The sequence below is a fragment of the Agelaius tricolor genome, unplaced genomic scaffold (genome assembly GCF_023055355.1).
Source record: "Agelaius tricolor isolate 1412-34295 unplaced genomic scaffold, bAgeTri1.0.p SCAF_2, whole genome shotgun sequence".
Taxonomy (NCBI): domain Eukaryota; kingdom Metazoa; phylum Chordata; class Aves; order Passeriformes; family Icteridae; genus Agelaius; species Agelaius tricolor.
The window spans coordinates 49,137,845-49,154,367 of NW_027269262.1; the positions used below are offsets into that span (position 1 = coordinate 49,137,845).

The following is a 16,523-nucleotide window of genomic DNA, read 5'->3' on the forward strand; positions in this document are numbered from 1 at the left end:
TTTTAACCTATATGCACTTAAAAGTATACCTTTAGCTGAAGCTTATATATAGAGTCCTTCTTTTACATCTTTTAACAGTTCTGTGACACAGTATTATAGTACAGATGAATAAAAGGCCCCTTCTGATGTTACTCAGAAGACCTTGTGTGTTTCATTTGTGGTTGTAGGGTTTATATTTAGGGCCTGCTAGTGCTCAGTCCATCAAATGTTTTTCTTGTGATCCTGCATACATTTTTTGTAGCCTTCAGCTGATGGTATATTCAGCTTCCATTAGGAAGCCTTCATACTGTATGTGTGTGTCTTTTCTTTTCTATGGAAAAAAGCAGTAAGGAGCACAGTTCAGCCCATGGACCCTTGGAGACAGGGAAACTGTTCAAAAAGCAGGAGCAGTAATTCAGGACTGGACAGTGAGACACAAATCTGACAAGGGAGAAAATTGCCAAGGAAGGCAGTCAAGGAGAAAGCACTGTCTCTGTGAAACCTTCCTGTCTATAAAAGACAAATGAACAGCATGGGACTGAATAATGCTTTGTGCCCCAAAAAGCAGGCATGGATATTAGTCAGTAAAACCCTTTGCGGACTTCAGTTTTTGAAGAAGTAGCCTTACAGGTGTGATAAATGTGGAGCAGATTATCTATCAGCTTTTTTTTCCCAGATTCACATTTTCAAGAGAAAAGTCTGAAAGCATTTGGAGACTTTTGAATTGGGCAAGTTAAGGGAAAGGAAAGGAAGATCCTGGAAAGACTGGAATGAAAGTGCACCAGAAACATAAAGGTTGCATTCCTAGGTTGATCAAATGTCTTTTTTCTTTCCAAAGAGTAGGTTAAGAGACTGTGTATTAAAAATAGTATTTTTACTGAGTTTGGCATAATTTACTAAGGCTGCTTTTATGGACATTTCTGTGCTTGATTTGTGATTATGTGGCACATATTCCAGCCTCAAAATATATGTAATATATAAACAACAGGAAATCTCTGGCTGCAAAACTGCAAAAAAACCCCTCAGGTTCTGAGGCTTGATTCACATTTTCCATTGGGGTAGGTGCAGGTAAATAGTCTGAAGGAAAAAGTACCAAATACTGCAGGTGACAGGCAGAGCACCCATGGTACTTTCAGATGTGCTGAAGTTTGGTTGATGAGCAGGCTGCAGAAAATGTGCAGTGGTAACATGTGCTTAAATGTAATAATGCCTACAAGCACCTCTTGCTTGTTAGTTACCTTTTGTAGGTGTTATGGTATCAGCACCATCATTCTTATTTAGGGGTGAGAGGGTATGGTACAGAAAAGCAGACTGAGGACAAGAGTAATAACAAGCATTGAGAAGTCTTAAATGAACTTTCTGGAAGAAAATCACGGTAGTGTCTAAAGTAAAAAAAAATTGCAGTGCATACATAATATCAAGGTTTATTTTCAGGAATTGTGCTGACTTTTCTAGTTACTTTTTCCTATAAAATACAAATATCCTAATTTTATTCTAGTTTGATTTTCTGACTTGTCTAAGGAGAAATAAGTTTTAGTGTGTTAAGGAATAGAAAATACAGGCTTTGGAACATCCATATAATGTCCTCTGGTGTAAATTGTTAGCTTTTAGAAGTTGATTTTTAATTTTTCCCTATTTCTGAGCATGACTTCTTAAAAGCTTTATGAATTCAGAGTGGTGATTGAGAATAGAGAAGGAAAGGGTCCTGAGATTTCAGAACAGCTCTGGGAAATAAATGCATGCTGTCTTGTGAAGCCAAATTGTCTTGGTAAGCTCCATAGATGCTTAGTTGTTGGGTTGGGGTGCTTTTAGTTTTAATCTGAAGTCCAGAAATGTAGGCTTCTTCTCACATTAGATTTATTAATCCTCTTTATGGTCTTGTAGTTCTGTATACTACATATTTTATGGGTTGGTCTTTTTTTGTCTTTGTATTATGTCCAAAAGAGATGTCAGTGATACCTACTGAAAGAATTACAAGTGTGTGTATATGTATTTATAAATTTCAAGAGCATCAATTTCAGGTGCAGCCAGGATGTTACACTTGCTGACTCTTAGGATGTTGTAATTATTTTTGTTTGCTCTTTTAAGCAGTAAACAGAAAGTAATAATTAATTTAAGAATTAACACCAAGAGTAGTAATTCATATTCCAGGATGTTGCTGCAATCCCTGGAGATGATTGAAACTTCAATTATTAATGAATGTCTCTGAAACATACTTAAATAAGCTTGATGCTGAAGGAGAACTTAGGCAGATGTCAAAACATGTGAGAGATTCAGAGAGTTAGAGATAATACAATACAATCATTTCAGAGCTCTGTGTGTGCCTGGTCTTAAGCTACAATGCTGTAGATTTTTGTAGGAATTTTTAAATTCAGTTATGTTGGCATAGATGGTGAGTTTGCATTTTCAAGGGTTTCTTTTGCTCACATGCTTAGTCAGCAGAGTGGGGCTTAAAAATTCTTCTGTTGTATAAAGTATAATAAATGTATGTGATAAATACAGGAACAGTATTAAGGCTGGTATAGGCTATATTGGAATATATAGTATGTTTAATTAAATAGTGATTTTTGTTCCCCCCATAATGATTGATAGGGAGAAGTCCCATCCCAGACTGGGAAAACCAGGTAGTCAAAAGAGCTGTCATTCTAGTTCCTAGGAAAATGTCAGCTCTTTTTGCTAAGCCGTTGTTAGCCAATGATTTTATCAAAATGCTTTTTCTCTCATATGCTTTTTTATCTTCTTATGTGTCATACAGCATTTATGAATTCTCTATTAATTGTTGCTTGAAGGGGTTTCTGAGGTGTATGGGAAGAGGTGAAAAGTTCAAAATAAATGAAATCAAACACTAAAGGTATCCTCTTGTGCAGAAAGCCAAACTTCATTAGCAGATGTTAAAAATATGATTTTTAAAGGTGGAATGACTAGTAAAAGTAGAAGTGAGATTACTTAAAAGCTTACTGCACAAACCCAATGAATTTTGGACTTAATAGCACATAGGAGGAATATAGTCACTGATTTTAAAGGTTGAAGGTGGAGACATGATCTGACCTGGCTGCTATTACACTATTAAACTCCTCTACTCTAGTTTTTATTAACTTCCTATTAGAAGAAATACGAATTTTTCTTTATCAATATTAAATTATCCAACTCATTTTAAATTTCAGGTGTCTGAATTTTTTTCTTTTTCTTTCACCTTTGTTAGTGTCAAATTAATAGTGCCTTGACCTCATTTCATACTGCTTTGGAACTTGCAACAGACCAAAGGGAGATTCAACACGTCTGCTTATATGAAATAGGTATGTTGGATGTGTTTACACCATAAATAGCTCATATTCAAGTTTTCATTGGCAGCTTCAGTAAACAAACTGGAGACTTCTTACTAGGATTTTTAAAAAAGGTTTTAGATTACTGGCCTTTGTCTTGGGTAAATTATGGTTTACTGAATTCTACTTGTTTAGACAAGTAGAATTCAGCACTTTTTCATAATAAAATTATCTGCAAGTACAAGGTGATGCAAAATCAGAGAGTAGACTGTGGAATTAAGGGCAAACTGTTAGCCTACTGAGTATGATTTAAAATTAGAAATAAATTCATCTGACTTGTCTATGGATTCATCGTTTCTGTGCCAAAAACTAATCAGTTTGGAGGCTTCAGAGTTCACAGTGTCTGTATTTCTTGTTTATTTCCTTCTGTCAATAGCAGGATATGATATATGGTATTAATTTGCATACAAGTCTTTATAGTGGAGAAGATAGGTTGCTTCAAGCTTTAAATGGGATCTTGTCATAGTAGAAAATACTAATGGAAAAAGTAGTAGCTGTCTAAGTTTCATCATTCTACAAAATGTAGTATTTAAATTTTAAAACTGAGAGTTTTTGGTATATGTTTTTGTTCCTGCTCTGAAACGTGGATTAATTATTTCCTATGGAATCTTCTAATTCAAAATGTCCCAGTAAATTTAAATCAGATTTTAAATGTATGTAATTTGTTTTTGTTTTTAATTTTCCAGTTACTTTTGTAGTTGTTAAACGTGCTCCAGCTCTCGTAACAAAACAAACACAACAGAACTGTGTGTTTCAATCATGTTGACACCAAGTTTGAATTACTGTACTTCCCCTGAAGTTAAATCAGTGTTGCTTTTAGGTTGGTGCAGCATGATAGAGATGAACTTCAAAGACGCCTTTGAATCCTTCGAAAGGCTTAAAAATGAATCCAGGTGGTCCCAGTGCTACTATGCTTATTTAACAGCAGGTGAGTAAATCCAGGCTGTTGGGGAAATGGTAAGTCAGTGATGTGGTAAGGTTTTGGCAGTGTTTTCTCTTGGGAAACTTGCTGGTGCATGTAGTGCCTTCCACACTGCCTGCTGCACATGCAGCTTTGTGCCAGGCTTGACTTGGACAATTGTGTTTGTTTCCATAATGAACACTTGCATGCTCATACATGTACCTGCCTGTCTGTACACCCCTCTCCATGCTGATAGAATTATTACCACTTCACAAGCTTGCTGGCATTACTTCCTTTAATGGATGTAAAAAATAGTACTGACTTTTTAATGAACACAGAGGGTACCTGGGGGAGTTGAGATTACCATGCTGGTCAAATCTTCAGTGTAGATAACTTTCTGGAAGTGAGTGTGTGGAGGTTTTTCTCTCTGACCATATGATAGCTCATCCTAATTTTTGCTGTTTCATATCCCAGTACTGTTAATGTATTTTTGTTTCTGACACTCCTTGCAGTGTGTCAAGGAGCCACTGGTGATGTCAATGGTGCTCAGAATGTGTTCAAGGAAGTTCAGAAGCTTTTCAAGAGAAAAAACAATCAGATTGAACAATTTTCAGTGAAAAAGGTTAGTTTTTGCATAGGCTGACTTGTTTTAGTACACTGATGACAGTTCAGTTTTTAGTTCAGTATTTTCTTTAGCAGCATGCATCTCTTTTCTGCTGTCCTGCTTCTGTAGAATTTGTGGGAAGGAACAGTGTGGAAAAATAATAGTATCATTTGAAGGACCTAACAAAGGAAGTGTGAATTAGCTATTCACTCTACAAGCAAAGTAACTATTACAGATAAAAATACATGATACTGTAGTTGCTTTGGTAATTTTCCTTCTGGCTTTGCCTTTCTTACTCCTTTTTATCTTGTCTTGTTTGTGATAGCCTTAGTTGTTTTTGAGAGCTAGGAGTTGTCTAGGAAATAGCTCTCAACTGGTTATCTTGCAGATGGTACTGTCTCAGCATCCAGGCAGTTTGTGTTGGGACTGTGAAATACAGTAAAACCCAGTCAGGCTGCATACAAGGAGGTTTTAATTTTGATGAATATGTAAGCTCTTAAATTAGTTGCAAGATTTTAATTTTTAGTCATAAAATCTTTAGGCAAAGTTACCACTGACTTTATTTTCATAAAATTGTTGTGTGACTGTTTAAAACAGTTAAAATTAGTGTTTGTGATATATTGTTTGTAAATATCATGTTCCCTCTGAAGAAAAAAATTACAGATCTCCCTTCCTTCTTTCTTGCACTTTGCAGGCAGATAGATTTAGGAAACAAATACCAACCAAAGAGCTCTGTGTCCTGGCATCCATTGAAGTGTTATACTTATGGAAAGCCCTTCCAAACTGTTCCCTCTCGAACTTACAGCATATGAGTCAAGGTATATATGGCTCCTTGATTTATTTATTTACATTTTAAAATGAGATGTATGATTTTGTGCTGTTGTGTGGAGTAGCTAATTGCAGTAGCATGGACATTTTAACTTGTGTGCATGTGTCATAGCAAAATACAGGTGAGTAACAAAAGAATAGTGACCCTGCCTAATGCTTCATTTTTACAGGTTTTTGGGAGAAGTTGTAACTGCCCGCTGCATATAGCTGTTTGTTAATCGTTGTTTAAAATGAAACAGTAGCATGATAGTTACTGTTCCAAGTCACTAAGCAAAATGTAACTCATTTAAACCTAGCAACAAAATAGAAAAAAAATTAAAACAATGTATTCATTCCTGCATGTCAGTTTTCTTCTAAGAGGAAATAGTTAGCTTGTGAGGTTATCTATGACATGATAGGTGTTCTCTTTGTCCTGGGACCCTCTTAGTGGTGAGTGGTTGCCTCTTCCTTAGTCTCCAGCTGACTTTGGGTGTCTGTCATGTGAAGCTTCTTGTAGCAGTGTGTATTATGAAGTGTTCAGTGCTTCTTACTCCTTCCAGCAATCACTCTTGTTGGCATTCTGCAAAAAGTTTCAAGCTGGTTGAAGAGAAGCTCAACCTAACCTGCATTGGCAGCCCATTGGCTGTATCAGAAGGACTGTGGCCAGCAGGTCCAGGAAGGTTGTTCTGCCCCTCTGCTCTGCTCTGGTGAGATCCCACCTGGAGTGCTGTGTCCAGATCTGGGGTGCTCCAGCCCTCTGTTAATCTGTGTGTCCCTCCTCTGGACCTGCTCCATCATGGACTTGTTAGAGTGGGTCCAGAGGAGGGACACACAGATTATCAGAGGGCTGGAGTACCTCTCCTATGAGGTCAGGCTGAGAGGGTTTAGGATGTTCAAGCTGGAGAAGAGCAGCCTTCAGGCAGTCCTTAGAGGACCTTTCAGTTCTTATAGGGGACCTGCAAGAGAGCTGGGGAGGGACTTTTTGTAAGGGCAGGAGTGACAGGACACGAGGGAATAGATTTAAACAGAAGGAAGGCAGATTTACATTAGATATTAAGAAGAAATTACTGTGAGGGTGGTGAGGCACTGGAGCAGATTGCCCAGGGAAGCTGTGGATGTCCCATCTCTGGGAGTGTTCCAGGCTGGACAAGGCTCTGTGTAACCTGGTGCAGTGAAAGGTATCCCTGCCTATGGCAGGGGGCTGGAACTAGATGGTTTTTAAGGTACCTTCCAACCCAAACCATTCTAAAATCCTCTGATTATTACTTTGCTCATTTAGAAAATAAAACTAAAATTGTCTGCCACGGGTTGCCCTTTTTTTTTTTTTTTTTTTTTTTAAATTGTGGAATTTTGGGGATTATACACAATTTTCTAGAAACTCCAGTCTCAAAGTCAAGAGTCAGGACTAGTTGGGGTGTTTGTTCCAGTTTTAATTTGAGATAACTTGTCCATTTAATTTGCATGATTGCTGTGGATTATAGTCAGATTCCTAGTTGTCTAGTCACAAAGATAATGGTAGGCTTTAAAATCAGATTTACTTACATCAAAATAAATTTGAGGGTTTTTTTTTTTTGCTGTCATTTGCCTTCAGAATGGTCAGCTTTAGAGGGTGTAAGGAGTTTGTATTCTCTCCTGCACACTCAATGGCAGTGTAGGTCTCCCTTGTGTAAGCTTCCAGTCAGTGGTTCACATTTTAATGTGAAATAGCAGTATGGCTTCAAATTCAGAGATACATTGCTTGTGAGTTTGACACTGACAAATATATCTGCATCAGCCATCCCTGGTTGAAAGTTTTCTGTACAGTGAATGTTATTTCTGCACCTTATGTGTATTTCAAAAACATGAATAACAGGTTTTTTCCCACATTTGTTTTCTCTTGTCATGAACAATTGGATTGTAATTTGTTGGGGTGAATTTCCAGGCTTTTCCTCAGGGCTAGAATTCAAAGGAATTAATTTGTATCCACTTGTATCTCTGTAAGTAAAATGCCAAATAACTTGAGACTTGTAATCCACACAAGAACTGACAATGCAAATACTCCATGAAGCCACCTTATAGTTATCTATCCATAGGCGGCTTTTTAGGATTGTGGATTATTTGTGTTGTCAATAGAGACCTGGTTAAGATCTGGCAGGGTTTATACTTTGAGGCAAAATGTTTTAAGGAGCTGCACTGCTCCAGACACAGCAGTTATGAGATGAATAGCCCTGTACTCTCCTTCCTGGAGGTGCTGGTGTGGAGAAGGGCAAGTGGCTCCTCATGGAGCTCACCTTGATTTAGCAGAGCTGGCACTGATAAGCTTGATCAAAATGGAGTCTGATTCATTTAGAAAGGGTTCCATGCGTTGTGATTCAGTTTTTCCTGGAAACAGAGCACACTACTCAGCTGAGACACAGTCTGTCCCCAGATTGTGGACCAGCTAAGGTCTGGCAAATTACCTTATCCTCCCATCATCACTGAGAATTGTGAGAATTGCCAAAACACTCTAGACTGGGTTCTTGAGTCCAGTACAAATTTTTGTGCATCTGTCACTTGGCTTCAGTTTAGAAAAACTCGGGTTTGTTTGAATTGCTTGCCCTATGTTCCTTCTAACTTGGACTGTGTATTTTTCTTTCAATATGTGGGACTAACCAGTGTCCTGTAACACCAGAATGAGATGTTTTTTTTTTTAAGTATACCTTTTAGTGGACATTTCAAAGACCAGTAGAGATCAATCCTCTTCTTGAGAAGAACACACTAACTGCCTTTGACTGCAACCCATTCATTCCTGTTAGAACTGCTCTCATGAGTGATAAATTTCTTGATGAGGTTCATACAGAATGGGTTGTATTTAAAAGAAAACAACTTACTTGTCTTTCTAATAATGTTACTAGCATCTGCTTTTTCTGAAAAAATTTAAATATCAGACTAAAAGGCAATGTAAATCACAGTTCTTGTCTAAGAAAGTATTTCAATCCACCTTGTTTACTGGAATCTTTTCATTAAGCTTGTCATGATGTGGATGATTCATCAGCTGCTGGTTTGAGGAATTTGCTTCTTGGTGCCATACACAAATGTTTAGGAAATTCTGAAGATGCTGTTCAGGTAAGTAGTTAAATGATAATTTTTCCTCCATTATTCCTATTTTATAAACAATTCTTTTAAAAATAGTGAATACTTTTCAGTAAGAGTGTTCAGCAAGTCATTAGTTTTTCAGTGCCACTGATCATTCTGGTTTGTGAATTCGAACAGAATTTCTTTTAAAATTTTCTGATTTAACATGTCTTCATTATATTCTGTGCTGTGAAAGTAATTGGCTTTGTTGAATGAACATGGCAGTAAAGTGGTTTGTAGTAACAAGAGTTAAGGGGAAGCTGGGAAGAATAAAAGTTTTTTCTCTGCTAGATGTACTTTGTCCATCAAAGAAAATTAATTTTTTTTAAAGTGACTTAGAGATTGACCTTTTGAAGGCACAGATTTGCTGCTTCTTCTCTGGACATGTTAGAGAGAGGAGTTTGATTATTATCACATACCAAAGAATAATTTTGCCACCACTCCAGGTTTTGAACTGTAGTTACAACTCTCCTTTTTCCTCCCCAAAATAGAATGTTATTCATATAAGTAGCAAGATGCTGGCTTTAAACCCTCCTTCCCCCTGCCCCATTTCTCTCTCACAGACCTTAAATAATCTGGGTACTTCATCTTTGATGTCACGGTTTCTTGTTAGAGCTAATATTTTTTTAAATGTTAAGTTGGAAAACCTCTTGAATCAGTCACTATAATACTTGGTAAAAATCCAAACTAATAGTTTTGTCTTGATACAGTAGTGTTGGTAAAAACATCTAGGAATTTACACCCTTGTAAATTTTTAATATATTCTCATTTTAGTTTTGGCTAATTTCTACAGATTGAAGTTGAATGGTGCTACTGCATTGTTTGGAAGTAATGACCAGTCAATTTTAATGTACCTCTGCCACCTTTGTTTTCTTTTTTTCTTTTCCTTTTTACAGTACTTTCAGCGAGCTGCTAAAGATGAACTCTGCCGTCAAAGCAACTTGTATGTCCAGCCATATGCTTGCTATGAACTTGGCTGTATCCTGTTGGACAATCCAGAGGTAATAGCATGACCTATTTTTACACTTACAAAAGTAGTGGAAGGAGTCAACATACCAGTATGCAAAGAATGAAACAAAGTTTGTAGGTGACTGTGCATATGAAGTTTTAAAAATATTTTTTATACCTACCATAAAGAAACCTACAACTTTGTGGGGGATGGGGATTCAATCCAAGAAATGCAATGAGTTTTATGTCACAGTGTCTTAGTTTTTTACTATTGAGAGTGTTCCTGATGCTGGTGGCAACAAAGGCCTCACCAGAATGCCTTGGGTAGGCAGGGATTTCTTGTCTGCAGGTGGTATTTAGTGTGGTAGATGCCTAGGGTCCTTTTCTTACCTATTTAATATCCTGTTGGATGCCATTCAAAGTTCACCTGTACTTATCCTCTCCAAACAGAATTTGATGCCTTCCTGAAATAGCAAGTGGCTTTTTAGTCATTTAAATTCCATTAAAGCTGTTTGTGTGGGCATTTTGACTTCCACCCTGAGTAGTGAGGGTTTTGTTCTTCAGGATGTGGAAGAAAATAATCCACCTCCCTTTCAGATTACCCAAATGGCTTGGCTGACAGTACATTTAATTGTTCAGGTCTTTGCACATACCCTACCTCAGAGAATCTTAAACCAGAGCAGCTTGTGCAGCACTCTTGGTGCCATTTCTCTCCTCAAATGTGTAACCCCAGTCCATGGAGTTTATGCCACCTTCTGTTGTTAATCAGATGGCAGGTTAGGGGGGAAGGGGTCACAGGGTAGTCACTTGAACCTCCCCTTCACTGTATGTGGTCTATGAAGTAGTGAGCTGAAAGTATTTCATATTCTTAAGATTCTGTTTTCAGTTGGTTTTGCTGTTGTCACATTTAGTTAGGGCTGAGCCTTCTCCTTAAAGGGAGAAGGAGAGGAAAAACTTTCAATAAAGAAAATTATCATGACAAAGGACAGAACTAGAAAATGCTTTTTTAACTAATTTTCTTTTTGAAAACCCTGCTGCCCTAAGACTTAGAGCTGGGCTTTGGAGCCTGGAAGGAAGGTCTGAGTTCCATAACAGTTCCTGCTGCCTTTCTTTCTTTCCGCGTTCGTGTTTAAATTTGATCACCTCAAGTGTCTCTAAAAGAAACCTCAAAAATGTGGGTAGTGAAGGCATGTTAAGACTTGAAGAACATGAGAGCAGTCCTTCCTTCCTCCTGCTTTACATGCAGTGTGTGCACACAGTAGCTGAATGTGCCCCATGTAGGGTGTTTGAGGGCTGAACCAGCCTCAGCTGGAGGAGCTGTAGTAGCGTTTAGTGTATGAAGGATGTGGAGGAGACTCCCTCTCGTGGCCCTCAGAAAATGAGGAGGGAAATGATGCTTGACTTCAACAAAGTGGGATGGGGTGGGGGAAAGCAAGAGCTGGAGCTAGAGGTGACTGACTCCTGTTTATACAAAATTTCATTTAGTAGCTGGGGTGTTGTGCTAGAGCTCCATAATGGTTAAGAAAGAGAAGGGAATAGGATTTTGTAGTTTCTTTAATTTCACCTTTTCTGTAGAGGACTAGAAATACATAAAAGTGCTTCTCCTGCGTGCTTCATTAGTATTTCCAGTTCCCTAATTTGAGAGGGTTTTGTCTGCTCAGTACCTTTTTCAAAGGTAGAGATGCTACTCCATCTCACCAGCTCATTTAGTTAAAGTATATTCTGTAACATTTGTGATGTGTTTCCAATGCAATGTTTGTCTTTTTGTAGACTGTGCCAAGAGGCAAAACCTTACTGCTCCAAGCCAAGGTAAAAACTAAGGCATTTTCTAGTTTAATTGTCTAAAATGAAAGGGCATTTGGGAGGTTGTGTTTCCAGGGGTTTGGGGAAGGGGGAGTGGATGTTAAGTGGTGGTGTCCCTCATCTGTAATCTACAACTCCTGTCATGTGGATGTGCATTAATGTGCATGGTACACATTTATGTGTACTCCATAGGTTTGTGCTGCTAGGTCAGCCATCACACAGAGCCCACATCACTGACAGCTCCTGCAAGTGTTAGAACCTTGATAAGTTTTTCAAGCAACAATTGGCTACAGAAATTTTGAAAATTACAATTCTCCATTCCTTGTGTGTTCCATCTGGTTCCTGCCTTGGGCCTGTTGGGATTTTCTGGAGCTTTTGGATTAGTAGAACCCTTCAGGTGCTCTTCAACTATATGAGTTTCAATCTGCCCTCTTTACCAACTTGGAATTTCTGTAATAATTCCCTTGCTGTGGGTAATATGGGGATATTGCTACATGCAGTCGCCAGCTCACCTCTTTTCTTTGGACACTTTTGTAACATGATTTTAATAGCAAAATTATCTGCATATCCTGAAGTGAAGGAGGCTAATAGGTGTATGTTTGGGGTTTTTTCCTTGTTTTTTTCCCCCAGGAGGAATTTACTGGCTATGACTTTGAGAACAGATTGCACGTCCGCATACACGCAGCCTTAGCCTCTCTAAGGGAAGTGGTTCCACAGTGACCATCAGGAAGGCTTGCTATCCTTTCCCACAGTTCCTGCACTTTAGGATGAAGCAGAAGAAAGAGCTGTTGGGAAGTCCAGCTTTTCTTCTGAAAACCACTTGTGCCAGAGACACTTTCCTAGTATGGCTGAGTAAAAACATTACAATTTTAACTAAAGGTAAATCAACCAGGAAGAAGGTTAAGTGACCTTGTGTTTTTAACTCTTCATTTTTTATTTTGTTCAAACCAAGCTGAACACAATTACTTGTAATTCTGTGGGTGAGCCTAAATAAGCACATTATTTACTTCAACAACATTGGCAAGGTTGATTTTTACCTTTTAAAACAGGTCTTCATGTAAAATTTGCCAGGAGGAACACTTTTGGTTTGATTAGAATAATGCAACATAAGTAGTTGGTTTAAATGTTGAGGTTGGAAGTGGTCAGAATATTCCTTTTTCTCCAGGTATTAGCCAGCACATAGGAAGAGGAGGAAAACTGTTCAGCCACAAAAAGCCAGTCTTACTTTTTAGTGGCTTTTGCCAGTTACCTCATGATGGCTAATGGTGAATTTTAAACTTCTCACCCCCTTTTGTTCTTTATCCCTTTCCTCCCAACCCAGCTCATATTTGTGATATCAATGATGTCAATATTTAAGTTCTTTGCTTCTGGTACATTCCAGACAAATCCTTTGACATGCAGCTACTGCTTGGGCAGTTCTTATTTCAGCTCTTACATTCTGAATATCATATTAAGATTTTACATGTTTTTCATTCAAGCTGCTGGATCCTTACAGCAGTGACCTTTAAAGGTATTTAAAAAATCTACAATCAAAAAAAATGCCAACCCACAAAACTGCTTTGGCAGTTACACCAATATTACAATACCTTCAGTCTCTGTGTAGTATTTCAAGCCTGTGATGTCAAGTTATTGAAATACCTCAGAGAGCCTAAAACTTTTGTCATGACCATATAATTTCTAATACTTGGCCATCAGTGTGCTTATCTGTAGCTTTTTTTTACTTTTGTCCTTAATGTGTAGTATTTCCTTATGTTTTATATTCAGCTAATATTATATTCTAGGAAGGTAAATATTTTTTTAAAGAAGCAGAAGGTTATGAATGGAAATCTGACCATAAAGTTAGTTGAATTGTGTTACTTTGCAAAGCTAAGAAAACTGGATATCCTTGGAAATAGTTATCCAAAAGCCTTATCTTTACTTTGGTCAGGTTGCCTTAAACAGTTCCTTAGCTTAAGCTTTTTTTGTTTCTTCTTACCTTTTTGTAGAGCATGTTGCCAAAGTTCTAGACTTTGCCCACACCTAACCTTCATTGATTTGCTTTTGAGGTTACATCTAAAGCAAGACTGATATGGAGGAGAGAAGTAATGTCCTGTTTGGTAGGCCAAATGAAATGGTTGAGACACTTTTATTTCTCTCTAGAAAGACATAGTTCTGCTATGAAAGGCATTCCTAGAGCAGTTTAACACTTCTGTTGCAGTTCCTGAAGGAGAGGAGGAACTCTTTATAAAGCAGTTTTATTTTTGTATAATCTAGGTGTGTTACAGGTAGTACACTGGGATTTTTTTATTCCACTTTGACAGTAATACTGAGTCATAAATGGGTGTTCAACCTTATTTGGTCAATCCAAATAAATATTGACTAGAAAATGATATATTGTATATGTATATAGTGACTGCTTAGAGTTCAAATAATTATTTTAAAAATGGGCTTTAATGTACTTGAAATCTTATTTTGTCCTATCTGACTTTTAATGTTTTTCAATCAGACAGTCTGTTCTGGGTAAATAGCTGGGAATGGTGCAGCTACTGGCAAAATTCTTTTTAAATACACTCCTTAAATATGATGTGAGACTTGGCTGTTCAGGACACAAAGCACCTGCATGCAATTTGTGTTGGGATATTTAGAGTCTGCATACTTGGAGGTAGCTAGAAAATTGTAGTAAATTTATTAAAAGGTCTGTTCTCACCAGGCCAGGAGTGGGTATAGAAAGACATTATATGTTCATGTAACAGTTCAATAACTCTGTGCAAAGTGCAGCTTTCCTGTGGGCTTAGCAAATCATCACAACTGTATGTTTCTGTATTAGTTACTTTTTCCCTCCCCCCTCCTTGTAGGAGACCCTCCTACACTGTATATGGCAAAATTATTTTTTATGTTAGATTGTGCCTGTGATGAGAAAAAAAAAATCAATGGTCTTTTGTGTAAACTAGTAAGTTTTTATACTGTGGAACTCGGAGGCATGGTCTAATAGCAATAATGGAATATGCATCTTGCTAAGTAATATATTAAGGCCATCTTTACTGGGACAGGTATTTTTTGTTGATGTTGATGCAGTTTTTATCTCAGTACAACTCATTTCAGATAAATAACTAGAATTTTTAGATGTCACCAGGTGGCATATTTATTGTGATGTACTGTAAATGTTGTTAATTTACAGAACTTGCACTTTTATATTTCTGAGTAAAATTAAAAGAAATGTGGACATGAATTTTGTTCCTTTGCTTCTTGAGTTTGATTTCTAATTAGTGGCCTCCTGAACAAGATGATACCAAGTACTGGGAAAACTTTTGGGATGTTAAGTGACTCTGTAACAAAGTTTTCTAGTCAGCAATTACCTCCAGCCTTTTTTCTTCCAGTATAATTACAGTCTCCTGGATTAGCAAGTGAGTTACTTCATGTTGAGCTCAACCATAGAGTGAATGAAGTTTAAGGTACATTTTTAAGATATCAAATTCACTTGTTCATTACTGAAGAGAAAGTACCACACACAGTTGTATTTGTTGCATTCCTACACCTTTGAAAAGTGTTTCTAATTTACTCTAAAGCAAGCACTTTAATTTCTTCTCTGACTTTGAATGCTTGTTTCATATTCTAGTTATGCTTTATTCCTAAATAAAATTCCCCAGATGCTGTACTGAATTGCTTTTCAGTTTGCAACAATGTGATTGCCTTTCTAACAATTGATTGTACTTGTGTTTAAGAACTGCTCCGTACCTGCTGAAGTCTGAGCAGGTGTTAGGTTGATGTAGGCCTGATCAAACCTTGCAGTGGGGTGGAAGCCGAGTACAGCACTCAACTTCCCTTTCCAGCAATCATTATGAAACACCAACAGTGGTAGAAAACACTTTCATTAGAAGTTATGCAACCCCAAACAAATATTGTTAAAGCTAATCTTGAGTAAATTTATGCTTATCTTTTTATTTTAAGTTGGGAAGCCAGTGGCATCTGTTAGAAACTTTGAAGGCGGCCTAGAGCACAAAGGAAAATGAAATTTAGACATAATAGACTTGTTCAAGTCACAAAAGTGTGCCATTGTTAGGAGATGGTGAAAAGTGTTCCTGCTCACCTGGCCTCTTCCCCACCCATTTTCTAGCACACAGAAATTGAACTTGAGGCAACCTTTCCAGAATTAAATGCTGAATTATTTCTATATCTGATTACTTTTTTGATGTGTGTTTGGACCCCACAGCTGGACTCACCACAGGTTATCAGGGTAGGTGCATGTTAGTTGCACCTACTGTAATTCTTCCCTGCCTCTGCTAGGAACCCCTTTACACAATAGCCCAAGATCTCCACAATCTACTGAACTCCCTGTGTTTTAACCACCAGTGAGAGTCAGCCATGGGGACTTCATGTGCAGCTGTCTTACTGTTAGCCCTAATTTTTCCATTTCTGTTTTTTCCAAAATGCTGCTTGTCTTTTGATGTCACCTATTCCATGATGGTGTTCCAGTCAAGTAATCTGTTAAGCTCAGCAAGACTGGCTGTTGGTCAGTGTTCTTCAGGCATTTCTGGCAAGCTGTGCTTACCTAGACGACATGCCCAGGTGGGAGAAGGGAAGAGATTAAAAGGAAAAAAATGACTTGTTTGACTTGAGGATTTGAGAAGGAAGGGAGAAAGAGATTGTCAGAATTTGCTAAGCAGAATAATTTTTGTAATAACAACCTCCCAGTCTTTCACTAAAAGCAGTATGTTTATTATATTTAGAAAAGATAGTTGTACTGCTGGGACATAGACTTCTTCCCAGTTAATCAATGACCTGATCCCTTTTCTGGTAGAAAAATAAAGCTTATCTGGGACCTTGATTTGCTGAACTTCTGCTCAGGCTCTTAGATTTCAACATTGTCTGGAAGCTGTTACTTTTGCAAAGGGGTAAAAGGTGGTAGGACAAGGCAATGACCTCAGCTGGGCAGGCTGCTCATGGGCTGACAGGCCCTTCCCTATGGGGCCAAAGGGTGATGTGTGTTAGTAAAGTACCTGGTAGGTTGCTCTTGATGGATTCCAAAACCAGCATTTAAGTCCCAGCACAGTGAATTAGTTTCCAGACATATTTTTTCCTATAGCTG

At 37.8% G+C, this 16,523-nt stretch overlaps 1 protein-coding gene across 2 annotated transcripts in view; it reads left to right on the plus strand.

Moving 5' to 3' along the window:
* Positions 1-14,666, plus strand: part of TTC39C (tetratricopeptide repeat domain 39C) — a 55,275-nt gene extending 40,609 nt beyond the window's left edge. For both annotated transcript variants that reach the window (XM_071418364.1, XM_071418359.1), the window contains exons 7-14: positions 3,182-3,275; positions 4,123-4,230; positions 4,716-4,825; positions 5,502-5,625; positions 8,601-8,698; positions 9,604-9,708; positions 11,426-11,464; positions 12,089-14,666. In XM_071418364.1, the coding sequence (XP_071274465.1) occupies positions 3,182-3,275; positions 4,123-4,230; positions 4,716-4,825; positions 5,502-5,625; positions 8,601-8,698; positions 9,604-9,708; positions 11,426-11,464; positions 12,089-12,178 (768 nt within the window). In that variant the 3' untranslated portion in view covers positions 12,179-14,666. The remainder of the gene's footprint in view (positions 1-3,181; positions 3,276-4,122; positions 4,231-4,715; positions 4,826-5,501; positions 5,626-8,600; positions 8,699-9,603; positions 9,709-11,425; positions 11,465-12,088) is intronic.
* Positions 14,667-16,523: the final 1,857 nt, after the last annotated feature.